Source organism: Anolis carolinensis, unplaced genomic scaffold, assembly GCF_035594765.1.
Source record: "Anolis carolinensis isolate JA03-04 unplaced genomic scaffold, rAnoCar3.1.pri scaffold_11, whole genome shotgun sequence".
In the NCBI taxonomy this organism is placed as follows: Eukaryota; Metazoa; Chordata; class Lepidosauria; order Squamata; family Dactyloidae; genus Anolis; species Anolis carolinensis.
This window is the reverse complement of record NW_026943822.1, coordinates 269,762-297,500: the sequence shown is the minus strand read 5'-3', so window position 1 is coordinate 297,500 and position 27,739 is coordinate 269,762. Positions and strand designations below refer to the sequence as shown.

The following is a 27,739-nucleotide window of genomic DNA, read 5'->3' as shown; positions in this document are numbered from 1 at the left end:
TCTGTATTTTATAGGCAGTGTGGAAGAGGCCTAAGTGAGGCCTAACTCTGCCTGTCCCCTGGGCTGAGTGGGTTGCTAGGAGACCAAGTGGGCAGAGCTTAGCCTTCTAACTGGCAGCAATTGGATAAAAACAATTCTTCCTCTCCCTCTAATTAGGACTTTATTTTTCTTTTCTTTTTGTTGTATGAACGTAGAGGCATGGATGAGGGGTTGTGCTGCCAAGTTTAGTGTTTCTGGGACGTGTAGTTTTGTTGTTTTGTCCTAGGCCAAAATTTCATTACTCTTTTATATATATAGATATATATGAGCAGTTAGCGTAGTCAGTATGAGAAATAGTCCTTAATATAGAGTCTTTAACAGTTCAAAACAAGGTCAGCAATGTCCCAATTGTAATCCACAAATGAAACTCGCTAGTTTCACCAAGAAATCAAAGTTCATCCACTAACCAGGAAACAGGAACAAGACGCTGCAAATCTGCAAACTATAATCCACTTGGAGAGTCCCGTTACAGGAACAAGAAAAACAAGGGTAAACGAGGCAAGTTCTGCTCAAGAATCACTGGCGTAGCGCGGATGAAAAGTCTTGACTCAGGAACAAGGAAAGCAAGGTAAACAAGGCAAGGTCTACTCGGAAGTCACGGGCGCGGTGCGGCTTGCATGGAACTGGAAACCCGTCAGGGATACAAGGCAGGGAAAGCAAGGCTTGGAGCTGGATACTGCAACCTCTTCCGAGGAAAGCAAAGTGGACACCGCAACGAGAACACAAAGGAGGACACCTTTAAGGAGATTCCAAGGTTGCAAAAATATGGGAGTGCAGGACACACAAAACTTCACATGGGAAAGTTAGTCATTATCGAGTCTGAGAGCTAGCCTTTTGCTTCTTCGCACACCCTCCCTTCTGCTTCTATCTCTCGTGAAAGATTCCCTCCGATTAAAAGACACATCTTTGCCCGAGTCAACACCATCTGGCAAAAGCAATCTTGAGGAGGCATCAGAATGCTCTCCAGTTAGTGGATCTTCTGGCACCACAACTTCAGGCAGCTGCAAGGGCAATGGGCCTCGTTCCAAGTCCGGAACAGCCCCTAAATCCCAAGTAGAATCTGTTTCCAATCCATCTCTGGATGAAGTATAGGCCGTGATGGCTGAGCCACAACACTTGTTTTCAGTCCCTCAATCTCTTTGTTGGGGAGATTTGCCCAACTTTTGGAATCCCGTTTCTTCCATTGGCTGGTTTTCAGCCCTCAAACTTTTTAAGCTGAGGTCCGGTTTTCAGGCCCTGGGGCCTATAGTTCGAAAAAGACACAAATAGATCTCTCTGTACACCCCACATATCTTATTTGTAGTGCAAAAAAAAAGACAGAACAATAGTCTTTAAAATGTAGAATAATTTTAACTTACCAGTATTTCAATTTTTTATTGTGTTAGGAGCAATTTGAGAAACTGAAAGTCAAATTTAGTGTGAGAGAACTGGCCATCTGCAAAGATGTTGCCCAGGGGACATTGCCCGGATGTTTTGATGTTTTGCCATCCTTGTGGGAGGCTTCTCTCAAGTCCCCGCATGGAGCTGGAGCTGATAGAGGGAGCTCATCTGCACTCTCCCAGGATTGGATTCAAACCGGCAACCTTCAGACCAGCAACTCAACCTTCAAATCATCAGTCCTGCCGGCACAAGGGTTTAACCCACTGCACCACTTGGGGCTCCTAGTATTTCAATGGGAAGCATAGACCTGCTTGTGGTTGATGAGACATTCAGGTTAAGATTATTGTTGATGTCTGCCTTGAAGTAACTTCAGACTCAGGGCAACCTTAAGTCTAAAGTCTTTTGCAAAGACCTTGGAGGGTTGCATCCGGACTGCAAGCCATAATTTGGGGAGCCCTGACCCAGTAGAACCAACAGTCCGATGCCTAAGTGGAGCATTCCAGAAATGCAGAGCCAGTTTTTCAAGAAGCCAGTCCACATAAACCTGTCCTAGATACAACCCTCGTAGACTGCATCTCTTCCATTTCACGTAGCAGGTCATTCACGAAGAGATATAACTTCTATGGGGCTCCAGCGTGATCAGAAGCAAAAGTGCCCAATGCCTATCAACATTTCATGCCTCCCTAGGCCTCCCCTTACTCCACTTCATGCTATTCCTTTTGCACCCCATCCTGCCTCTGGGACCCGTGTCTGCCGAAACCAGAAAGAGACAGGAAGGAGCTGGGCCGGTTGGAGCTCAGCTTTCTCTTGCGGGAGGAAAGAAGAAGGCAACGTTGGCACTTCATATCCTTGCGGCTCTGGAAGGAAGGAGAACAAGGAACCGTGGGAGTCACTCAGACCCAGAAAGAAGGAGGCGGAAGGTGTTGGGATAAGACCAGCAGGAAGGGAGAGCGACTGGGGTGAGGTGGGGTGCTTGGAGATCTTGTGCTACTTTATGGCCCGTTTCTGCCAGAGATTCCTCTCAAGAAGGGTCCTGCTCCCATTTGAAGCCCAATCATGAGGACTATACGCTTTTGGGTTTTTTGTAGAGCAGAGTTCCAGGCGTGTAGCAGCTTTGTTGCCACATTCTGTGCCGGATGCTGAAATGGAAGCCACGCTGGTTCCCAGGCGCCCTGCCTTCAGCTGGAGACAGCTTCCCCCCCCTCCCTCCCCCCTCCCTCCCTCCCTCCCTCCTCGGGGCCTGGTGGGAGGGAGGGGCCCCCCACTTTCCACGCATAGCGCCAGCCTAATCGCCCCCCGTTTTGTTTCCCCCTCCTTGCCGCCTTGTTCTCCCCCTGCCCCCCTCCTTGGGCTGCTTTTAAGAACAACCGCCCTCCACTTACAGCGCGAATGCTGCCTCTTTTCCTAAATAAGGACCTCATGAGAGAAGTCTGCCTGCTTTCCAGTATAGTACATCTGCTGTTCTCTGTGCGCTCACGATAATGCGAGTGTTAGCTATTACAAGTGTTTAGTGTTCTACGACTGATGATCTCTCCTCTGTGGCATCTTCGAGAGAGCAAATAAGGGCTGGAAAGGTCCTAAAACTCGCAGGGGGGGCGGCGCAGCACCGCTCCCTCCCACTTCCTTCCACAGCTGTTCTTCCATGGCGGGTTTATTCCTCGGGCCTCTTGAGAGCCAGGCGCATAGTTCCCATCTCAAACTGCTGCAGAGATCTCTTCTGAGGCAGGCAACGTTTTCCACGTCTCCAAAGCTGCCCTGTCCCAGAGTTGGGGTACTTGGGCAACTCCAACTGAGGCCCACCAGAACTTTCCAACCTGCAAGAAAGAACGCTCTGAGTAGAAGCCCTTATGCCTGGTGAATCAAGAGGAATTTGGTTCTGGTAAATAGGAGCAATTTGGAACCCAGGATCAAGGCAACTGTAAACACAGAATATACTGGTGAGACTACAGAGATGGCTGTGGCACCCATATGATTGCCCTCCAGGCAAGAAAGTTAGTCCTCCAGGAGATGGTTGGAAGGCCATCTGCATCTTCCTGGATGGCGGAATGGGTCTCTTCCAACTCTACAGATAGTCCTTGGGATCTCTTCCCATGATTCTGTTCTTCATGTTTCGTCAAAATAAGAGCATCACTCATGTGTCTCAGAACCTGGGGTTGCAATGGAGGGGGAATTGTGTATCTACCCTTTTGCAAAGGTTGTGTACCTACACTTCTGCTTTTCAATGCTCCTTGGCTACATACTGGTCCCTCTTCTTGGGTTACTGACCTGTGTGGAGGATCTTGCCTTCTTCCTCTGTTCGTTCGTAGCACCATTTCTCCTCCTCCCTTTTTGGAGCTGCTTTCAGGAAGACTTCAGAATTCATGCGAAGGGAGAAAAGCACTCAAACGATGGGCTTGATTCCAGATCAGAAAGGGTGAGGGCGGCAGGCTTTCAGCCATAATCCAACAGACAGTTGTTTGTCTGAAGTGTGGTCGGAACCGTCTTGGGACTCACCTGCCTCTTTGGTATCTTGCCCTTGGTGAGAAAGGAGCATTTTCTTGTTGCCTTGAAACTTAGCTGCAAGGCCTCTTGGATCTCTGGCTGTAGATCAAATCAGATGCATCCCAGACATGTCCCATTTATCTCCAAATTACCTGGCAGAGGAAATGCCTGTCTTCTCAAGAGCATTGTCTTGAGCTCTAGGTTGATTATGCTTTGTATAATCCAAAAACCCGCATTCCCTTTTTCAAAACGGCTTATGCCTCTCCTCTCTCGGATGGTAAATTTCTACACAGAAGAGACTCCAGGACATAGATCTCCCTCATTGCTTCAAATGTTTTGTTTCCTGGAGCCAGGAAATGGTGACCTTACCCGTGTGCCTGATTCAAAGGCTAGATGGAAACAAGGTAAAACTACAGGTAGGAATCGCTGAATAATTACCTTTAGACCAACCTGAGCAACAAACCTTCCCAAGAGGCTGAACTCATTTAATGGTTCCTAAAAACTCAATCTTGCGGGTGTCAACGGTCATGCTTGATTATTTGCAGCAGTGTTTTATGAAAAAGCAATAAGGCTGTGTGGGGTGTTTACAGGAGGGTGAAAGCAAACAATAAATGGCTTCAGTTTTTCGCAGGAGCTCTCTCGGGTGGATTCGGAGAGAAAACTAAAATCCCGGAAGCCAAGTTTGCAGCATTTGGAGAGGCACAACAGGGACGCCCTTTATTATAGGGGTCCACATCAGACCCCCAAGCCAGACTGAGGCCTTCCTGGAACAGATGGACTCACATTCAGAATCAGAGTTGGGACTCTGGGGGCCATCCAGTCCAACCTCCTTCTGCCTTGATGCAAGAAAAGCACAATCAAAGCACCCCTGACAAATGGCCATCCAGCCTCTTAAACGGCTCTTAAAAGAAAGAAGAGATGTAGTGCTAATGAGAGCCTTCAACTATCTTGATATGTGTTGCAAGTCAAACCTGCCAAGAATATGAACCCAATACATTCCTCACTTGTCTTGCAGCCCAGAAGGTGGAAGAGGCAACAACAAGGGGACCTGCTCCTCCAGATCTGATCCCAACCCAACACTGACGACGTTCTTAAAGGGGTGGAAATGATGGACTCCTTCCTTGGGTGTGACCATGTTCTCTTGGACTTTGTTATACAGCAGATGAAATCCAGCATAGACTTTATCAAAGAAAGCTGATTTCAGTAAAGATAGAGAAATGTGGAAGGCAACTCAAATAGTAAAACGTCTGGAGACCATGGATCCCTCTGAGAAGCAGTTGAGGGAACTTGGAGAAGAGAAGGTTGAGAGAAGGGGACACGAGCGCCAGGTGTCAAAATTTGAAAAGAGGTCCCATTGAGGAGAAGGAAAGCTTGTTTTCTGCCATTTTAGCGATTAGGACACAGCGGGTTCGAACCGTAGGAAAGAGATTCCACCTGGACATTAGGAAGAATCTCCTGACGGCCAGAGCTTCTCGGTCGTGGAATATCCCGCCCCAGAGTGATACAGTCTCCTTTTCTGGATGTTTTTATGCAGAGGCTGGATGACCAGCTTTTGGGAAGGCTTGAATTGTGTCTTCCTGCTTGGCAGAAGGAGGTTGGATGGCCCTAAGGGTCTCTTCCAACTCTATGATTCTATGAACTTCATAGTCCATTCATCTGGTGCTTCCCCACAGCTACGAGAACTGATCTTGAAATACAGGAAACTTGAAACTGTGCTCCAGGAGCCTTGCTGGGTCCATGCAGGGCAATAGGTGAGGCTGAACACCTGTTCAGAGCCCGCACAAACTCATTTATTTATTTATACCCACCTTTCTTCCAAATGGGAACCAGGCAGTTCACAACATAGATTAAGACCTAATAATACATGAATGGAAACCTGATTGTTAATATTATAATGATATTAACTACACAATAACTGGATAATTAATAATTAAAACATAATTGTACATGAAGTAAACCCTAATAATAAAAATGTTTGAAAACAATAATATAAAAACCATATTAAAAGCTGCAAAGGTGGCAGGACTGGAGGAGAGCATCCATGGTCTTCTGTCCTCAAGCTTCCCTGCAGCCGAGAATGGAGAGAAGAGAGCCTTTGAAGGCACACCTTAGACGTAGGCTTTGGCCATATTCAGAGGAAACACCTTCTCTTTTTTGGGCCCAGCGCTCCAGCTTTGTACCATTGCTGCAAATTAAGTATTACGGAGGAAGCTAAACACACATAAACCTGCTTGGATTTGTGCTGCGGCACTTTGCCCGTTCTGCTTGATTGCCTCGCTGACTGGTGCTAATCGCAAAATGCCAAGCCGGGGTCTGCTTGGGTTTCCCCCCATATTAAACATTCCCAACTTGTCCTTTCACTCCTAGATTGTGCATAATTAATAATTAAACAGTTTCTGTTGTAATGGGTTGACCTCCCTGAACTGTTCATTATTCACAAGGCAAAGGCATCACTCAAAGCAGAGCCCCGCTCCCTGCAATTGCGCACACGTTGCCCTTCTCTCCGCGCAGACCGAAGGGACGCAAAGCCATTGGTGGGGTGTCCCCCCCCCCCTCAGCGGGAATCGAGGGCGGTTCCATGCGTCACCTCTCTCTGATTTGGAAGGAAATGGACAAATATGTCTATGGAGAATTAGGGAATCTTTGGAGGCCCAGTGGTAGAAGACATGGGGGTGGAAATGGTGGTTTCCAGCTCATGGCTTGTGCAATGTATCCTTCCATCAAAGAGTTGAAAACTGATTTGGGGTTTTTGCAAGTCAACCTTCTGCCGAGGAGCGTAAGCCAAGCTGTCCATAGTTGAGATGCTTCTTTAGCCACAGCCACCGGAGTCCCAACCGTGTGGTGAGTCTAAGGCGGCCTTCAACCAGCAATGACAAGGCTTCCCCTCATTGCCCTGAGAGTTAAACCAAGCCCAAAGCCTTCCTGAGGAGCTTCACCAGACCCACCTCTAGACAAATAACCATGCAGGAAGATACAATACAAGCCCTCCAAACTCATGGATTCTTCCTCATGGATTCTCTTTTCCTGCAATTTGAATTCATGGCTCCATTGTGGTCTATGAAGCAGCAGAAAACGAGCCTTGCCCCTTCCTCATGGTGACATCATTTCAGGTATTGAGACATGGCTCATGTGTCCCCTTCTCTCAGCCTTCTCTTCTCCAAGCTAAGCATCCCCAGCTCCCTCAGCCACTCCTCAGAGGGAGGGATTCATAGTTTCCAGGCATTTCACCATTTCGGACACCCTTTTCTGAATGCCCTCCAGTTTGTCCGTATCCTTCTTGAATTCTGAGGCCAAGAACTGGAAGCAGGATCACTCCAGGAGATGCCAGACCAGAGCAGAGTTGGGCTAGGACTTCCTTGATCTAGACTCCACTCCCATTGATGCAGCCTAGAATCAACCAGAGTAAAGAGGCCTATTGACTTCCCGATCTTGGAAGTGGCTGCCACAAGCCACCTTCCCAGCTAGCCTTGGATCAAGCATCCATCTGCAATGGAAATGTGGTGATACGGGTCGACTGTGCAGAACCGAAAGAGGATGTGCAAGAAGTGCTTTGAATGCTTTCCCGGTGCCAAATCTCCTGAATGAATCCGTTGTGGAGAAGACCCTTCTTGCGAAACCTCCTCTCCTTATAGTCCGCGAGGGAGACAAGAGAGGCACAAACTCTACCCTCCGCTTCTGGCTCCTCTGCCAATTTCAAAGCAATCCTTCCCAGGCGGCAGATTCCTCAAAATGTGTGTCAGAGGCAATCTTTGGACTACTCTCTCCTTTTACTCTTCAGTTACTTTTGATTTAATTGTGTTTTGCTGCCATTTCCAATTGTTTGAATTGGAAACAAAGCCTTAATAAGAGTTCTAGTTAATTTTCTGTCTTGTAATTACCAGTCTCGGTGGGTTTTTTATATATATAATTGGCCATTGCAATTATATGTATATTTACTAATCACGTCAGCCGCTCTCCCTACTGCCATTGATAATGACGGGCGGAAACGCGTATCTTGTGGAGGTGCTTTAACCGTCCCCGTCGTGTCTCTCTTCCCTTCTTCTGCTCTTGCTTTTTTTCTAATTTCCTCCCCCCTTCGAATCCCCATCCCATCAAAGCTATTTCCCTTGCAACCCTCCATAATGAACCCCGCACACGCATTTGACACAGTTGTGTGCAAGAGAAATTGTTTGGCTCCCACCAAATGCTGCACGCTCTGAGTTTCTTGCCTGCAGCAACCGGAGGTTGTATGCGATGATATATGACTCTCGCAAATGGCCAAAGCACTCCAAAGCACGGCGAGATTAAAATAAGTCATTCCTTTGTTAATTTAAATAGGTGCATGCATCATACTTTGCAAAGCACTCGGGGACGGGTTCGGGGGGGGGGGGGGGGGGGGCTCCAGCAAAAGCTGCCGAAAGGTATTTTTAATAGCAAATGAGAATAGATGAGAACAGAGTCATTTGCAGCTGACTCCTGTTTTATGTGGCTCTCTTGTTCCAACTGCAGGTCTAATGAGATGACTGTTAAAATACTCCGCAGTGCAATTTCATTAGATCCTGAGCCGTTACGCTATAAACACGGGCAAGTCTCTCTCTCTCTCTCTCTCTCTCTGTCTGTCATTCTTGATATGGGGGAGCCTCCTAATTTGTAAATCCTCCTTTTGCAGAGGATTCATTTCTCCCTGAAATAATAGGCATTTGCGAATGCATTGGGAGCCTTGTGTTTTGATGGATTTGCCATTAATTGGCTCAACATGACATGTTCTTTTTCTCTCTTTTTAAAAAATCCTCAATATTCTCCTGGTCTCTCTCTCTCTCTCTCTTTCTCTGTCTCCTGTTTAAATCTAACACGATTTGGAGGCGCTAAGTGTAAATAAATAGCAACGATGATGCGGGAAGAAGCAAAGGTCAACACAAGAATAATTTCCCGGCTCTTTGTTAATTACAAGACCATTTGGGTGTTACTTAAATAATCATTAATTTCTCATTTACACTTCCCCTACCTTCTCTCCTGCCCTGTGGCTATCCTTGTCCCTTTTTTGCCTCCCCTCGGCCTTACTCCTTCTGCGTGGTGCCGCGATTGTATAACACTCATTACTTTCTAAACGCTGGTTTTCTGACACGTTGGCAAGGTTTCACCGCTCTTTTAGACTCTTTTAGACCCAAGGAGCCTTTAAAAACACCACCCTGTTTTGCTTGTTTCCCATTCACGCACTGGGTTCACACTTTTCTGCTTTCCTTTCTCCTCCGTGGCAGAAATCGCCGGTCCTTCCAGTTGGGGAGTTCTCCGAGCCGTTTGTACACTTCATCACTCAATGGTAAGCTTGGTTTGCAAATGTGTCCCCTCCTCCTCCTCCTCCTCCTCCTCCTCCGTGTAAATGATACATGCCATTAACTCCGCTGCCACAAGACCTTCTGGCTCTCCCTGCCGCCGCCTCCTCCTCCTTCTTCTTCCTGAGACGACAGAGACCGTTGGGGACTTGGCAAGCCTTGGGCAGCTGGGCCGCAGAGCTGAGCAAACTGTGTAAATTATGTAAACGTTATTTACACAAAGGGTCATAAAAGTACTTCCGAGGGAGAATGGCAAAGGTTTGTTTGCTGGTTGGTTTTTACCTTCTTGCCCTCGTTTTAATAAAAGATCTGAGTTCATCCTCAAGGAACCGGCTGCACCTCTGGCTGGATCTGTGCTGCCATACGGTGCCTTTCGAACTCCACTGAACTGCATCATATGATCAGTGTAGACCCATATTAGGCTATTTGAACTGCACTGAACTGCATTGCATGGTCAGTGTAGACCCATATGACACCATTTGACCTGTATTGATCTGCATTATATAGTCAGCGTAGATCCATATTGTGCCATTTGTACTGCTTTATATGGTCAGCATAGACCCATATTAAACCATTGGATCTTTATTGAAGTGCATTACATGGTTAGAGTAGACCCATACGATGCCTTTCGAATGGCATTGAACTGCATTATATGGTCAGCATAGACCCATATTATGCCTTTGAACTGCATTATATGGTCAGCGTAGACCAATACGATGCCTTCCGAATGGCATTGAACTGCATTATATGGTCAGCGTAGACCCATATTACACCAATTGACCTTCATTGAACTGCATTATATGGATAGCGTAGACCCATATTATTGCATTGAACAGCATCGTATGGTTAGCGTAGTCAACCCATATAATACAGGGCAGATCCAGCCACAATCTCTGCGTGTTGAGTCAGTTGAAGGAGGAGGATGACCAACAACCAAATGCAAGTCTGTTATAGGGAGGACGTGGTTTTAATGCCCTCTTTATATAGAAACTAATAAGCAGTCATTTGAGTAATAAGGTAAGATTGTGCTTGGTGATGGGTTAGATCAGTGGTTCTCAACCTGTGGATCCCACCTGTTTTGGCCTTCAACTCCCAGAAATCCTAACAGATGGTAAACTGGTTGTGATTTCTGGGGAATGTAGGCCAAAACATGGGGACCCACAGGTTGAGAACCACTGGGTTAGATGGAAGATGATTCCTTCCCTTCTCAGTCAAAATGAACATCCTGTCCCTTGGACAAAGCAAATAATCTCACCTTTTGTGGGAGACCTAGAACGGAGAAACCTTTGTTGCAGACGCAAGTCAAGGCAAAAGATGGGCAACACCATACAGAACTGGAGCGCCCAATAGCCCTGATGGTGAGGGTTTCTGAATCACAATAAATGGATGCTCAGGGCCAGGACCAACCCCATCAAGAGCCCTTCCTTGGCTCTTCTTCCCGTCTTCTTTTGAAGTCACATTTGGTAACACTTCCATCAGAATCCATTCCCAAGGATTGTCTCCAGAAAGAGAGAAGAAGTTGGGTAAATCTCAATGGCACGAGCGTAGACTAAAGAGCCTCCCAAAGGATGACAGTCTGACAAAAGAATTAACCGTGCCGGTTTACAGTTAATTGAAATAATAAATACAGGGCTTGGGTTTATGATTGGGCTGATCGGGTTTCGGGCAGAGTCGGTCTTTATGCGGAGCCATAATTGCCTGTGATCCATCCCGCTCCGGCGAAGGAGGGAGGGGCGGGCGGGGGTGGCCCCTTTCCCTTCTCTACCTAGAGATTAATCGGGGAGCGTATCGTTTTTATATTTTTTTAATTGAGCCAGGAGGAGGGCTACCCTCTATAGAAATGTCCACAGATGTCAGGCTGAAGCATAAATGATGGCGGATAATAGCTTCCTCCTCCCTCGAGATCCGGTTACTTTGGAATGTCAGATTGAGGCTGTTGCCAAGGCGGCCTGAATGGCTCTCGAGGAGACGGGAGATTAGTTAGTGGCACGGGGAGCCCTCCCGAGTTCCCCTTGACATTCAGTGGGGATTATGTAGGTTGCATGGACAGGGGCCTATCTGCTGTGGATGCCGCTGTCGTGGCCACCAGAGCCCTGGCTGCGAATGGCATTCCCATCGTTCACATCCTTTTCTCCCTACCCCCTCCCTTTCCTTTCCATAAGGTTATATAGTAGGATCCCCATATCTAGGAGAGATGTGAACGTACTTTGGGAACTGGAAAATGTCAGTAATAGCAAATCTGATCGAAATGAACTGCTGCTCCTGTAAGTTACCAGATTCATGCTGGAGAACTTAGAAAATTCCTCGGAATTTGACACCATGCCTCTGTGGTAACATACAAAATAGAGTGATGTGGAGGACCTAGGAAGGACGCATTTTGTTGCATGCCAGGAGGTGAAGCCATTGATACTGGTCCTGCAGATACCGCCGCGTAGCAGGAGCCTCCGAGCCCAAGGCGTCTCCAGTTGAGCTGCCCTGACGGCCACAACGTCATTGATGGGTCTTAGAGGCCTCTTCTCTCAGCCTTGCCCTTTAACATGGGAATGGCCATTCTGGCTTTAATGGGTCTCTCTCAAGGTTTGTAGAAGTTCAGAATTCAAATGTGGCAACATGAGTGAAGTCAGAAAGCAACTTGTGCAAGAATGGAACTCTCAACGGAGCCCAGAAGTGGCTGCAAGTCTCCTCCTTGATCTCCCCTCACATCTCATCGTCCTGTCCTTTGCAGAAGACCTTGCAGATGTTTCTCTTTGTTGGCAGGTTTAAAGAAGCAAACCTCCATACCATCTCAACTTGTATATGTCATCAACTTGCATTTGTCCCAATTCACAGTCTCATACTGTATATTTATACCTAAAGAATACCAAATGTGTAAAGTGGCTCAGGTTCAGAAAGAAGGCAGCCAATTGATTAAGTTTATTGTAAAGGCTGAGTATTCTTTATCCGGCATTCCAAAATATTCCAGAACACTGAGATTGTCCCCATTTGGGGCTGAGAGAGTGATGCCTTTGCTTTCAGATGGTTTGATGTACACAAGCTTTGTCTCGGGCACAAAATTATTAAAGTTACGGCATATAAAATTGCCATCAGGCCATGTGTATACAGTGTATATGAATCATAAATTAATGTTGTACTTAGACTTGGAGCCCAGCTGTAAGATACCTCATTTTACATATGTATATGCAAATATAGGGGTTCCAAAATCTGAAATCCAAAACACTTCTCGCCCCAAGCATTTCGGATAAGGAGGGATCCAACTCATTCCAGAAATCTTCAAGCTGAAGAAACATCACAATGATTTCAAGCTATTTGTCAACTTTCATAGATTAGTTTTGGTTTATTCCCTTTGGTTAAGTATAACCACTTCCCAACAAAAACCGTTCAATATTGTACAGCGATGCTGCAAATGTTTATAGCATTTGTCTTTTTCGGTTTGCAGTATGCGGAAGCAGCCCAAAGAACGGCCGGCCCCAGAAGAGTTAATGGTGAGTAAAAACCTACCGCTTTCCAGCCAAGACACAAGCAGAGAAACTTTTGCTAATTTATTACACGTGGAAGTTAGTTGATGGTTCCTCTTCCATACGTTAACTAACGCTAAATCTAAATTTTGCTCCCAGCCTTGACAGCCAGCAGACGTTGGCAAGACAGGCATAGATTTATTGCTGAGCCCCGGCGTTGTCATTGTTAGCTCTCTTATGCAAAGACCGTCGTGGCAGGTACGGGATGCCTTTCCGCACATCTCTTTGTGGCGCTCGGCCTCCCGCTGGCATTCATTATGAGCTAATATTCAGGTCAGATCCGGAGACTGTTCATGTTCAGTATAAGTCAGATCCCCTCCTTAATTGACCAATTTCCCCCCCCCCCTTTTTTATATACTTTCCTGGATTGTGTAGCAATTTCTATGAATGCGGTGCTAGCATATGAAGGGGGAGCTGTGCATTCTAGCCCATTTCCAGCATTACGAAGAGTGAGATGGTGAAAATCATTCACACTTAGGTTATCTATATTTGCTGTATTCATATTTTGACCATCCTTTGCAAAGCAAGAATTTGGGGACAGAAGGAAAATCTCCTTTTCAGGGGCGTAATTCTTCTTTGGGTGAGCAATAACCTCATATTCCAATTCCAGTAACATGATATAGTTTGCACTTGTCTTTCCGAAGCCACAACTTCCCATAAACGAGAGATATTTCTTAGTTACCAGTTGGGAAACCGCGCCAGAAGATACCGACTTGCAAAGGAGATGGCAAAATGGCCTGGGGTTGGTCCAAGCTATAAAGACCGCATCTCCTCTGGGTTGCTTTGTTTGTGTGTTATCTAATTGCGTATCTTAACTTCCATGAGAGTGATATTGGTGGATGTTGAAGGCGGCGTTCAGGCAATTGCTGAAATATCCTAGTGAGGTGGAACCTTTCCTTTCCTCCTCCTTCCCGTCCATTCTATCGCTTGCCTTAATTTGCCGCTCTCTCACTTTCTTTCGGGGGTTTTTTTATTAACTTTTGATGCTTGGAAGGTTCCTGCACTTAGTCACATCTCAGAGAGCTTGGAACAGGTTCTAGAGAGGGCGAAGCAGTTACCTTTCGCATTATTATTCTATGGCTGGGTGGCTTGACTATTAAACCTACGGAATGGGGTTTCATAAAACCTGTATCTCTTTGCAAATGCGTGCTCTCTGTGATGCAATGGGCCTGCCACTTATAAATAAAACATCTGCAGATTGCCCTCCCAGTGTATGTGTATGTATATATAGATATAGATCTATATGAGAGAGCGGAGGAGCCTTTGGAGGAAGCGACAATAACGCCACTCCAGGGTGGAAAGCCATAAAGGCAGGGCCAAAGGGAGAGTGATCTGTCTTCCGAACTACCTACCTCCAGGCCCCGGCTCCTGCTCCTAAGGCAGGGTCTCCTCCTTGCTGCACCCACTTAATAATTTAAAAAAGGGTGACAGCTTTGGAAGGAGAGCAAGGCTTTGTTTTGGTTTCAGAAGATTTAGGGCGTTCAGCCACAGTGCTTTCCCGTCTCTGGAACAGGCTTCGGAGGCAAACGCTCGGCCAGAAGGCAGGAGCCGAGAGGAAAAGACGGACAAGGGCCCAACTTGGATTCCACAAACAGACCCAAACCGGGAGGGCCGGCTGCTTATGCTGGCCCTTGGTAGCTCTTGTTTGGTCCAGATGAGCCCATTTTGCTTAGGGCCCGCCACAGACTTGTTGTAACATTGCCGGTTCTTTCCATTTCTTCCAGCTACAAAGAAACACTGCATTTATGTTATCTGCAAGCAATTAGGCATAAGAGAAAATCTGTTTTCATATAGGTAGGTAGATGATAGTCAGCCAGCCCTCTGCAGGACAGCGTACTGCTGGCTTTTCCTATCATCAGAAGTTAGGTGTCTTTTCAGGATCAGAGCCATGGCTTTGGCAGGAAACCCACTGCCATAATGTTAGAATGGGTGACCGGGGTCAGTCCAAGACCCCTCCCAGTCCTGCATTCGCCTTCCGGCTGTGATGCAAAAGGTTGGTCTGGATGCTTCCAAAGTGGCTTTGGAAATCATTGGAAGAGACTTCCCACCTTCCTTCCGTTCGGGTCTCTTTCACAATACACGAGTATGTTGATCCCATTTTAATGGCCATGGCTGCATCTTACAGGAACCTGTGATTTGTAATTTGACGTGGCACAAGAGGTCTCTTATAGCAATTCAAAATACTGCACAAAACTTCCACAGGATGGAGTCATGACAGTGAAAGGGCAGTGAAAACGCTCCCGTGGTGCCATGTGAAATCCGCCTTGGAGCTGCCTCATGGTGTATGTCCTGGAGGTCTGTTCTGGCCTCTTCCCAGGCTGTGGGTTCGATCTGCCTCTGGAGTTCTCTTTGTGGAAGCCAACATCGCTTCTCTTGGCAAGTATTCTGGGGACATTAAGGTTTGGGTGAGACAGCAGGTGATTTGGCCAAATGATCAACGGCGGGTCAGGAATGGAGAGGCAAGCCAAGGCCATTAAGAGTTGCGAGAGCCTTCTGGATGGAAGAAGGGCAGTTGTAAGTCATTCCTGCCCAGAGGGCTGGAAGCAGGAGAGATAAAAATAGAGGCTCCGGGCTCTCAGGACATTAGCCCTTGAAGATACTGGGATCGCACAGGCAATTTAGCATAATTAAAGAGTGGCAGCAAAGGAAGAGATTGCCCGGCTCCAGTCTTTCCCCACTCCCTGTTAATGATTATTCATTAGAAGTATAAAGTGTGTTTCTGAAAGCCAGGTTCTTAAAAATGTTGTACGGGAAATCACAATCTATTTTCTATAACTCCCATCAAAGTTAGAGAAATTGTTTCAGGGAGGGGTTGGGTCTCCCTGGAGAGTTTCTCACACGGGGGACAAAGGAAATGCAAGAGCACAGCCAAGTCTCATTCCACATCGTAGTAGCGTCCGTGCCCTTTCTCAAGAAGAAATCCGGCCAGTCAAAACCCCACAAAGGCTGACAGTATGCGACGAAGCCGGGCTTGCCCTTTGGATTTAAGCAGTCTTTCTCAGGTCATCGGACACTTCCTCCAAAGATTCCTGTGAACCTCGAAAGCTTGCATCACTTGAATTCCTTTCCTATGGGTGGGAGGCTTGCGTTTCTTTGCGCAGTGGGGTAGATGGGCTTGGAGTGCGCCGTCCGTGTTTCTGACAGGACGCAAGGTTTGCGCACTCGGTTGTGGGCTCCGTCCGCCTCAGCCTTGGCGGCACCATCCTCCCGAAGCTTTCCATTCCTAAGCTCTATTTAATGGAATCTATGCATAGTAAGTAACCGGGTCAGATCGAGGCAGCCTTCCCCTGTTTGAGATCAATCGCCGGCTAATACTTTATCTAGGTCACTTTATTATCTGGTGGCGATGCCGTTCCCGTTTGCCTCCTCCTTTTGTAAGACACACTTCAGCTGTGGGGAAAGTGCGTTCCCGCATACATATTAAAAACATATACCCATTCTATCTGTATGTAAATGCGCGAGGCACAGCTGGATGTGGCCAAGGAGTTTGATTTACTAATGGTTATTATCTGTTCTCGCTGTTCAGTGGCAAGAGGGAGTTTCGGCAAGCCTGCTAACATGGAAATTGTCTTCTTTGGAGGATTGTTTAAAAAGATGGCCTTGTTTCCGGGGCTTTTTGCGTGGCTGCCTTTCAGGGAGGAAGCGGCAGTCCCTCGGGGAGCAATCTGTGGCGCGTGTGCCATCGCTGGGGCTTTTGGCCAGGCGGGCCTCTCTCTGCGGGACGGTCCAAAGTGCCCTCTCTGCCGTCACAGGTCCATGGGAGAGACCCCAGGGCCATCCCCGCTTCTGTCACTTAGGGAGACACCATCCAAGCCTTCCTGGAAGATGGCTGTCCAGACCCTCACAGAGGGAGGCTCCACTGGGCTCCCAGCCTATCCCAGTATCAGACCCCACTTACCATCTGGAAGTTCTTCCTAATGTTTAGATGGCATCTCTTGCAGTTTGAATCCATGGCTCCTCATCTTAGTCTCTGGAGCAGCAGAAACCAAGCTTGCCCCTTTCTCCTCAATGTGACGTCCTTTCATATATTTAAATTTGCATGTCTGCTCTCAAGCGTAGCTTCTCCAAGATAAACATCCCCAGCTCCTCATAAGGATTCATAATTCCCAGATCCACCATGGCTTCCCTCGATCTGGGTACTAAATCGCCTCTTAATGCTGCCCAGAATTGCCTTGGCTTCGTTAGCTGCCGCAGCACACTGTTGACTTGTGTTCGGCAGTGCCGTGGCTGCCGAGAGAGCCAAGCCCTTGCTTGCAGTGTGGCCGATGAGGAGAAGGCGCCCCTTGGCTGGTCCAGGAGGGCCCTCTTGGTCTCGCCCAGATTCAACAAGGGTTTCTGTAGACTCCAGCCATAGCCAAATGGGCCATAGTAATGAAAATAAACATCTTTAACAACACCAGATTGCTGTAGCTATGGTCAGCTGCTCCATTTGCAAAGTATCTAGATTTTATTATAAAACCTTGGAAGCTCGTTGCAGGTTTCGGATCGTAAAGGTCTTGCAGATTGGATGTTTGTGCTGTAGAAGCCATGCATGGTCAGCCTATTCATTGTGGTCCCCCCCCCCCCCCCCCGGTTTTAATTTCTGCTGTCCTCTTTTAGTGCTTTTTTATATTGTAGGGTTCCTCTCTTACTGAATGGCCTCTTCCGTGAAAGCCACCGGGCAGTCCTTGCAGCCTTGTGGCCCACCGGGGAGAGGAATTAATGCATCCCAGGTCTTCCATTAAAGGGTTGTAGTTGTATAAAGCACGTGGCTGCAGTGGCTGCTTGCTAAAAGTACAGTGTTATATAGTGCCGGTGAGGGAGTGGGCTTTGGAGCCCTCCGCACCGTTGTATAATTACAGGACGGGGAGGAAGCACAAGCAGAACCAAGCCTGCTTTCTGGATTATAAAAGCCGGTTTGTCCAGTGACCAAAGGCAACAAAAGATGCTTTCAGGGAGAAAGAGTCCTCAGCCCTCTCGCCTCGTCTTTGCCTGTAAATAGTCCGATACTGATGCAGAGCTAAGAGGCTGCTTTGTATCTTACGAAACAGAATCGATCTGCTCTGACCTAGAAATAGTTCCATTTTCATACTGAAAATTCCTGTAAACCAATAGAACTGGGACCAGGATAGCCAAAAGTGAACTATTCTGGGAGGTGCGGTTCAAGAACATCTGGAGGACCATGCCGTTCTCACAGCTGTCCAGAGAAATGTTCATGGTTGCTGCCTTGGATGTGGAGCCATAGGATTTCAATATTGGAGGGGACAAGGTCTATCTAGTCCAATTCCCTGCCATCTGGGAACATACAGCTAAACCATTCCTGAAAGATGTCCACCCAACCTCTAAAGAAGTAGAGCTCACCACTCTCTGAAGCAGTCTATTCCAATGCCATGCAGCTCTTTTAGTAAAACTCTTTTAGTGAAGTCTTCAACGCTTCTAGTGTTAATCCATTGGGTCTTGCTCCAGTCTGTAGAGGAAGTTCATTCCATCTTCTGCATTACATCTTTTCAGATATTTAAATTCAGCTATCGTGTTCCCCGTAAGTTGTCTGTTCTCCAAGCTAAATGTCTCCAGCTTCTTCAGATGCTTCTCAGAGAGAGCTGCACTTTCCAGACCTTGGGTTGTCTTGCTTGCCCTTTTGTGGACACATTAGAACTGGACAGAATCTTTCTTGAACTGCAGGATCCAGAACTGGACAATATAGATGGTTGACCACAGTGCGATTGGAACGGAAGCTCTTCAGTAAAACCTGTGTTATCAGTTGGCTTCAATTTCACCTCAAATATAAAAAATAGACACCAAAAAGCACCCATTTTGCTTTGTTTGAATGGGCAAACACTGAACCCATGACTGGCAGCTCTGTAGGCAAAACCAGACTGATTTCCAACACGGTTCTTTGGTTTATTGGAAGATTTACCAGCAAAGGTGCTACCACCAAGAAGGCCCTTTCTTTCGCAGCAGCCGTTTGCTTTGTCTCACGTTGGCCTTCAGACATCACCTCAAAGGCCAATGTCAGACCATTGTTTTGTCTCGTGACGTGCTGCAAAGGCTCCGATTTCGACTGAAACTGAGCAGCGGAACAGAAGCCAACACTTGCTGGTTAATCTAGGACACGGTCCACAGGGGACTCCTCCAGCACAAGCCCACTGAAATGAGCAGCACTTGCATCCGTCCCTTGGTGATTTGTCGAAACAGATAAAAATAGACTTTCAAAGGGAACGGTGTGCATCGCATCTGCAGATACTGAGTGGAAGCAGAGGAAAGGCCGGGGGAGCGGGGGTGAAAGCATATCAGAAACCCCATTGTGGTGGCCCGCTATAAGTATTACACGGAAGGGTCCTAAACGAATATATGTGATGCTGAGGGAATGAAGCCTTGGGCTGTGACCTCCGACTCCTTGCACAAAAACATTGCGTGAAAAGTTACCCTTGGGTATAAGGTGTCTATAAAACATAAATGAATGTTGTATTTAGATTTGGGTCCCATCTCCAAGGAAGCTCATTACGTATGTATTTGAAAAAAAGAGCATTCTATAATCGGGAGGGGGGGGGATCTAAAATCACTTCTGGTCCCAAGCATTTTGGATGTGGGATATTCAACCTGTAGTAGTAGCTGTAGTAGTAGTAATCATAATAATGTTCATGCAAAACCATTGCTACTGGAGTCATCCATATGGGTGACTGAGAGAGGGACACCTTTGCTTTCTGACGGTTCCTTGTATCCTAATCTTGTTGTAACCACATTACTGAAAATACTGTTTGCACTTTTCTTTAGGCTATGTGTGTAAGATGTATTTGAGGCAAACTAATTTCGCATTTGGACTTGGTTTCCATCTCCAAGATCCAGTAGAGTCTCACTTATCCAACATAAACGGGCTGGAAAAGCGAAAATGTTGGATAATAAGGAGGGATTCAGGAAAAGCCTATTAAACATCAAATTTCATTATGATTTTACAAATTAAGCACCAAAACATCATGTTTTACAACAAATTGACAGAAAAAGCAGTTCAATACATGGTAATGTTATGTAGTAATAGCTGTATTTACGAATTTAGCACCAAAACTTCACAATGTATTGAAAAATTGACTACAAAAACACTGACTACTAAAAGGCAAACTGCGTTGGATAATACAGAACGCTGGATAAGTGAAGGTTGGATAAGTGAGACGCTACTGTATATCCCATTATGTTCATATATGCCACTACAGGTATTCCAAAATCCAAAAACATTCAAAACCCAAACATTTTTGCTCCCAAGCCTAGCAGACGCGCCATGCTTGACAATCATCATCATAATCATTGTTGTTGTTGTTATTATTGCTGCTGCTGGTAATGCAAAGGCACTCTCTTATTTATGGAGCTGCTGGAATGATGTCGTAAGTATTTCTGCTCCAGAGGTCCAGTGCCAAATGGATCCTAATTAGATTTCTAAGGTGATTGACAGCAGTTTGTGACATCATGAACTTTTTTTGCCTCGATTGGGGCCCCCTTCCCGCTCCAGCCCCCCCCCTCCTCCTCCTCCTCCTCCTCCATCCAAGCTCTTCCTTTTCCTCACGAAGCCGCCTCTCCTTCTCCATCGTGTCCCCTGAACCTGTTGAGGATCCAGAGTCGCTTTGGGTGTGGGATGAGCGTTAAGTATCAGTTATTGGAAGATGAGAGCCCCGGGGACGGAGGGAGATGAACAACCACAATTAAGACAAAATCTGCCGCCGTCGACACAATTCCGGGGAAGCAGATGCCTGCAACCATTGTGTGGTTGGGGAGCATTGATTTGAGGGCAAGGAGGAATCGATGTGTGTCTCGTTTACACTTTGCGGACAGGATAAATATTTCATACCCTCCTGAACGTTGTGATTTCACAGTAGCCAGGCCTCCCTTTGCCCGGCCTTCACACGGAGCAACTAATTGCCTACAAAGTACCTCGGCTTGACAGAAGTTTACATTTAGCTTCAATCAAACTTCAGGTGTGCATCCTGCTCCACTTTCTAATTCTTAAATTAAGCATCGTAAAGGTAAAGGTTTCCCCTGACGTTAAGTGCAGTGGTGCTCGACTCTGGGGGTTGGTGCTCATCTCCATTTCTAAGCCGAAGAGCCGGCGTTGTCCGTAGACACCTCCAAAGTCATGTGGCATGACTGCATGGAACGCTGTTACCTTCCCGCCGGAGCGGTACCTATTGATCTACTCACATTGGCATGTTTTCGAACTGCTAGGTTGGCAGGAGCTGGGGCTAACAGCGGGCGCTCATTCCGCTCCCAGGATTTGAACCTGGGGCCTTTCGGTCTGCAAGTTCAGCAGCTCAGCGCTTTAACACACTGAGCCACTGGAGGCTCCAAAAATTAAGCATAGTGGAGGGAGAAAAACACTCTGGTTTTGCGACTTGAGACTTAAGCACTTCTGGGTTTTATCTCCCATCAAAGGGAAGCTAAAACCTAAAGTTTGGAGGCCCTGAAAGTATCGGTAGCAAGACGTTGTGAGGAAATTGGTCATGCCATTCTTTTCAACGGGATTGGAAAAACTGAGTCTATATCTCTTTAGCGATATACTTATTTATGATTTTGGCACAGTTGAATGAATGCAGTTTGACCTCACTTGACCTGCCGTGGCTCAGTGCTATTACTATTATATTATTACTATATTTATTTATACCCCACTTTATCTCCCCAAAGGGGACTCTTTTACCTCCAGGTGTTTTGGACTTCAGCTCCCAGAATCCCTGGCCATCGGATAAGTTGACAGTAGGGTCCAGCTTGGTTGGAGGCCCAAGCGCCTGGAGGTCTCCAGGTTGTAGAGGCATGAAATTATGAAACAAATTGCCTATGGAGCATGCCATTTAATGTGATTGAAATGCATAATTTGGCTCTGGGGCCTGTAGTCTGGGGAGGCCCTCGAGGGCTTCTGGCTGAGAATGATCCCTCCCGAAGCTGCCAATCCCAGGTTCCAGCCATAAGATGCAACTACAATAGTTCAAGTGGAATCACAGCGCTAGAATTGCGTTGTGTGGAAGGATTCCTACTAATAGAGATGGATTCTTGGTTTGGAGACACGTTTCCCTCGCCATTGGCCCGGCCTCATCTGCCTCTTTGCAAAGCGACTCCTCTCCCGGAAGTCACCTTAAACTGTAATCCGGTGCGGATCCGGCGTTGCATCCTCCACTCCGTCGCCTAATGAGGTTATGACCAAATGCTCATTATAATTGCTTTGGACTCCTTTTAATTTTCAAGCTTATTAATCATAAGAAGAGTTATTTAAAATTGCATAAATTAATCTTAGATTAAAAGCCCATCAAAGCCTCAAAACAATTAAGAATAAGTGGGATTTCCCTGGGGCAGCAAGTTTTATTTTAATAGTGTAGCCAGGTGGATATCGGGACATTTGAAAGAGGGGCTGAGGGGGGGGGGGGGGGGGGCGGGGGAGGGGGGATGATTAATGTCTCCCGCAATTTTGAAGGAGAGGTTGTGAAAATGGCAACTTTGGAAGAAGCCTCTTCTCCCGCTCGCTGCACACACAGGGCAGGCTATTGTTCCTCAAGCGCACTAATGAACGTTTTAATTACCGCGTGCGACAGGGCACCGACCTCTGCAAGGGGCCAGCTTTGCCCTTTCGAAATGGCAGCGGAAGGGAAACGGGGGCAAGATTTCCCATTTTGGTGGGAGACGTCCAATCCTCTGCAGAGTCTTGTGTGGCTCAAGGAGTCCAGATCAAGGAAGCGAGCAGGGCTTGCCTTACTGCTTCAGATCACTGCCACAAAACATTTTCAGCACATTAAGAAGGCCTCAAGTCTACCTTTGACATAGTCGGAGATTAGGCCCAGATTCTAAGTATTAGAAGTAGTAGTAGTAGTAGTAGTAGTAGTAATATTTATACTTCACTCTCTGCCAAAGGAGACTTAAAGTGGCTAACATTAAAAACTATAGCAATGTGTGAATTAAAACCTAACATCATCATTATTATTATTTATAAGTATTATTATTAGTAGTAGTAGTAGTAATAATAACGGGAGCCCCCAGTGGCGCAGCATGTTAAAGCGCTGAGCTGCTGAACTTGCGGACCAAAAGGAGCGGAGTGAGCTCCCACTATTCGTCCCAGCTTCTGCCAACCTAGCAGTTCAAAAACATGCAAATGTGAGTAGATCAATAGGTACTGCTCCGGCAGGAAGATAACGGCACTCCATGCAGTCATGCCTATGGCCACATGACCTCGGAGGTGTCTATGGACAACGCCGGCTCTTCAGCTTAGAAATGGAGATGAGCACCAACCCCTTTAATGTCAGGGGAAAACCTTTAACTTTACCTAGTAGTAATAGTAGTACAGTGTTCCCTCACTTATCGCTGGGGTTAGGTTCCAGGACCACCCGCAATAAGTGAAAATCTGCGAAGTAGGGACACTATATTTATTTTAATATTTATACATTATTTTAGTAGTTATACACTATTTTAAGTCTTTATCAACCAATTGTGTGTTGATAAATCGCCTCCTTCTCCCATTGCTGCTTGGGCTCCATTTCTCTCCCTTTGGCTTCTTCTTCCTCCCTTCCTTAGGCTGTAAATAGTAATTTTTTATGATTTATAATAGTCTTTTAGAGTTTATTGAAAAACCGCAAAAACACAAAAAGTGAACCGCGAAGTAGTAAGGGAACACTGTAGTACGGTATTTATACCCCACTTTTTCTCTGCCAAAGGAGACTCAAAGTGACTGCTCTTGAATGTCTCCAGAGGAGAAAAAGTGAGATCAGGAGGACTAAGCCGAAGAAGCTCTATATATTGTCGAAGGCTTTGATGGCCGGGATCACAGGGTTGTTGTGTGTCTTTCGGGCTGTGTGGTCATGCTCCAGAAGTATTCTCTCCTGATGTGGGAGAAACGTCAGGAGATAATACTTCTGGAACATGGCCACACAGCCCGAAAGACATACAACAACCCAAGCTCTATATATTCTATATACAACCACTCTGAGTCTCTTTAGGGAGACAGAGCGGTATATAAATAAATATATTTTTATTATTAGTGTTGTTATTACTCATGTAGAAGTCTAGAAATGCCAGTCAAAAAATTACCCCCAAAAACCTGGGAGCTCTTATCAGTCAGTGCACATACCATTAAAAGGAACCATCATTTTCTCTGAAGTAGAGCCGTGTCCATCCCAGGAGAACCTAAAAAGGGCACTGACCCCCCCCCCCCCCCCCGCTCTCCATTTCTGGCCTTTTTGGATTTCTGGGAAGGGAAAATGTGGGTGGCCATTAAGGAATGGCCCCCTAAGAAAGTGCTGGAACTTGCACATGACTTACTCAACTTACACATGAGGTCGACTTATGTTTGAGTCTGTATAGTAAGTACCAAGAAGAGCCCATGACCCCGATCGCCATGGAGTTTCTGGTTCTGGTCCCAAACATGAGCTTTCCCCTGGGTCTATCTTGCAGGTGTCACCAAAGTACCGTGTTTCAAGACTTCCAGAAAAATTGCCATGTGCTTTCTTTCCCATGCAAGAGCCTGAGCATGAAAAGCCCTATGGCAACACCGCGTTGAGTAGCCAACAGGGATGTCGGTCTTCCTCTCTTCCTCCAAGGAAAGGTGTGTGCGCTGCCCTGCGTTGACCGGCCACATTGTGCAATGTCCCCAGCCCTAATGTGCCATTAAGGGTAGGTTAATGTGCAGTATAATGTTTGCCGGGCTCTGAGTTCATTACACTTCTGGGTGCGAGGTCTTTCCGTGGCGCACCCCCGGTCCCGCTGCATTATATCTTGCAATAAAAGCACCCTTTTAGCATCACACACGAATAGGCTGTACTTGAAGGGCCTTCGGAGGGCACGGCAGTCCTGAAGCGTAACACCTCGGCTCTTCCCTTCTCATGGGATCTAGAGGTGCGTTTACAAAACATGCGATGCTTCCCTCTGTTCTAATTATTAACTCAACTGAGTCAATTCTCTTTTACTACTTGACTTCCATTTTTGAGGATACAGTTTGTTTTGTTTGTTTTGTTTTGTTTCTCATTTTATGTTGGATTGTTCTTTTGCTTTTCTAATTTGTTGGAATTTTTTACAAAAAATAATTTGTAAAAAAAAAGTATGGTGCTGATGGACCATAACCCTAACCCTAACCCATGTGTCCCTTGGCCAGCTTTGCAAGCTCTGCCTCCCTTTTGCTAGGCTCCACCTCTGGCTGCCAGGACAGCTGGGAGAGCGGAGAAGAAAAAGAAAAGCTCCCAACCCGTGCTGTATTCTGGTGCCTTCGGGCATCTGTTTGTTTCATTTCATATTTAAATGAGTATCGTCTATAGAAATGGTCCAAGTGGGATACAACGAAATAGGCGGAGAAATACATGGAAGCCTGAACTGAATTATTTCAGTAAAGAATAAAATCAGTGGCAGCGGCATCTTCCATAAATAGACGTTAAGTGGGAGCTAGAGCAGGCAGTCTGGCTGGGCGTCCGTGGGCCTCCTCCGCCCCCGGAAGGGAAAATGCACTCTTAATTAGAGGGTTTAAAGGACTTGTTGGTAGGATTCAGGTCCAGGAACGTTCCTTTGCAAACAGAGCAGGGAAATATATATATACAGTAGAGTCTCACTTATCCAACAATCACTTATCCAACGTTCTGGATTATCCAACACATTTTTGTAGTCAATGTTTTCAATACATCGTGATATTTTGGTGCCAAATTCGTAAATACAGTAATTACTACATAGCATTACTGCGTATTGAACTACTTTTTCTGACAAATTTGTTGTTAACATGATGTTTTGGTGCTTAATTTGTAAAACCATAACCTAATTTGATGGGTAATAGGCTTTTCCTTAATTTCTCCTTATTATCCAACATATTCACTTATCCAGCGTTCTGCCGGCCCGTTTACGTTGGATAAGCGAGACTCTACTGTACATATATATATGTCCAGGAGGCGGGGAATCTGCCTGAGCAATCCTCTCTTTCAGAAGAAGGGAAGAAGCCGCTTGCTCTCCTTTGGCCAAGGCCAGGGCGCATGGGCCTGGGTTTGTCCCAGAAAGGGTTAATCAAGCCTCCTTTCCCTGGAAGAGGCAGCCCTCCTCAAGGAAACCAGATGTGACAGGTTCATTTAAGATGCCTGGTTTGTCATTGTTTATCTCATTTTCAGGGTTGGCAGGGAAAATTAGGCTGCCTGGCACTCACGGCCCCCTCCCCGGCCCCCCTGACCTGGCCTTTCCCAATCCTGGATCTCTCCGGCTGCAAAGGAGCAAGCTATCCTCAGCGCCTGCCTGCCTGCCTTCCGCCTTGGTCTGAAGCATCATCTCCCCCCCCCCCCCCCCAAGGCCCTGATCCCATGGCAAGGCCAGGAGCCCCATTGTGGAGCAGGAATCGCAGAGGATGGAGGGGGCCTCCGCACCGTGGGATGGATGCACTTTGGCACCACGATAGCGGCCATGGAGTCCTGGGGTTTGCAGTTGGGTGAGGCACCCCACTCTTCGGCCCAGAAGAATAAAGACCTTGTACAACTGCAGCTCCCATAGCATTGAGCCATGGTGGTTAAAGTGGTGACAAACTGCATTCGTTCTACAGTGTAGATGTGTTCACAGATTAAAATGCAGATAGGTGTCCTTAAGTAAATCCCTGGGGAGCTAAGGCCTTGGAAGAATTGCACAAGGCCTCCAGCCTTCCCTGCCAAAAAGTGCATTAAACTACGACTCCTGGGTGGGTTCTGTTCCTGAGGATCTGCGGTCGGGTTCAAGGGCCTGGTGGTCCTGAGCCCATGCCAAGCCGACCATGTGAGGCAGTGGTTCCCAACCTTTGGGCCTCCTGGTGTTACGGACTTCTGCTCCCACAGGTCCTAACAACTGGTAAGCTGGCTGGGATTTCAGGGAGTTGAAGTCCAAAACACCTGGAGGCCCAAAGGTTGGGAGCCACTGATGTAAGGCAGCCTGTCCTCTGAGACAGCCCTTTGTAAAGAAAGAAATACCTTTCCAGCTTCTGCAACATTGCCTTGCAAAATGAGAGGGGTCCATACAGAGATGTGTTAAGTGGCTGTAGGTTTGTAGCCATTTAGTTTGGGACCCATGTTTCCCAGGAATCAAATCTGTGCCCTTGACGCTCACAGTATCTATTTGCTGATGAAATTCCCTGGGGATGAACATTCCTCTTTCTTCTCCGTTCTTTCCTTCCCCGTTTATAGGTGTTCCTCCCTTCTGTAGGAAAAAGAGTCTCTGGTCAACAAAGGGGTTTTATCTTTCTAATAGCCTGGAACTTCATTATACCTGCACAGACGGCCAGCTCTGTTTCTAATAGACAAACACACTTACACAAATGCACACACACAACGCAGCCTGGTTTTTAGCAGAGAAAATGCTGCTTTCTGTGCAAATCAACCATTTGTGAATTTTGTGCAGAATAAGCACTGAATTGCCAACAGGCTCCAAAATGCATGGGTTTTAAATACTTTCTTGCGATGGAAAGACAATTGTTAAAAGGACTTGTTGCTTCCTTTGAGAAGAATTACATTCTTACTTTTGATCAGTGACTTTCCCAGTCCTTCGGAGAAAAGTTGTAATGTTGCGTGGAGAATTGAGGATCTAATGGCCAGTCTTGCCGCTCTCTTTGGTCTCTAGCTCCCTGATTTGCTTCTTTCTCAGTTTTACTTGACTCTCGTTTGTCCATTTTGTTTGCGTTTGGCTTCTTTAAAAAGCCAGGCAGGTAATTGTTGGCTTTATTCTGAATAAGGACATGTCTTCCTTTCCTCCTGGGATCTTCTAAGAGTTTTACAGACACTTAAGTGAATGTAACCTTGTGGCATTCTGCAAAGCCAGTAGGAGTAATTACAATAAGAAACTGAAGGCAACGGTGCCAGGCTTGCTTTGCTGGGCAGAAGTTTCAAGGGAATGTATTTTGACATTCGGGTTTGCCAGGAGCGGTGACTGGAAAAATGAGTTGAAATTTACATCTTCTTTTGTTTTCTTTTTGTAATCCATCTTGTCCTGAGTTGGTCAAAGGCAGGGATGGAAGAGTGAGCGAGGGAAGACATGTTTGTTGACAATGGCGGGTAGCACTTACCGGGGCTGGGTCTGTACTTTACT

General features: G+C 46.6%; 1 protein-coding gene and 1 long non-coding RNA gene across 3 annotated transcripts in view; one reads left to right on the top strand and one right to left on the bottom strand.

The window, feature by feature from the left end:
• The window catches only part of LOC107983519 (uncharacterized), a 111,195-nt gene that overhangs the window by 15,340 nt on the left and 68,116 nt on the right, over positions 1-27,739 (bottom strand). The window lies entirely within an intron of this gene.
• The window catches only part of map2k5 (mitogen-activated protein kinase kinase 5), a 154,082-nt gene that overhangs the window by 125,780 nt on the left and 563 nt on the right, over positions 1-27,739 (top strand). For both annotated transcript variants that reach the window (XM_062963086.1, XM_062963085.1), the window contains 2 exons: positions 9,138-9,199; positions 12,649-12,694. In XM_062963086.1, coding sequence (XP_062819156.1) covers positions 9,138-9,199; positions 12,649-12,694 — 108 coding nt within the window. The remainder of the gene's footprint in view (positions 1-9,137; positions 9,200-12,648; positions 12,695-27,739) is intronic.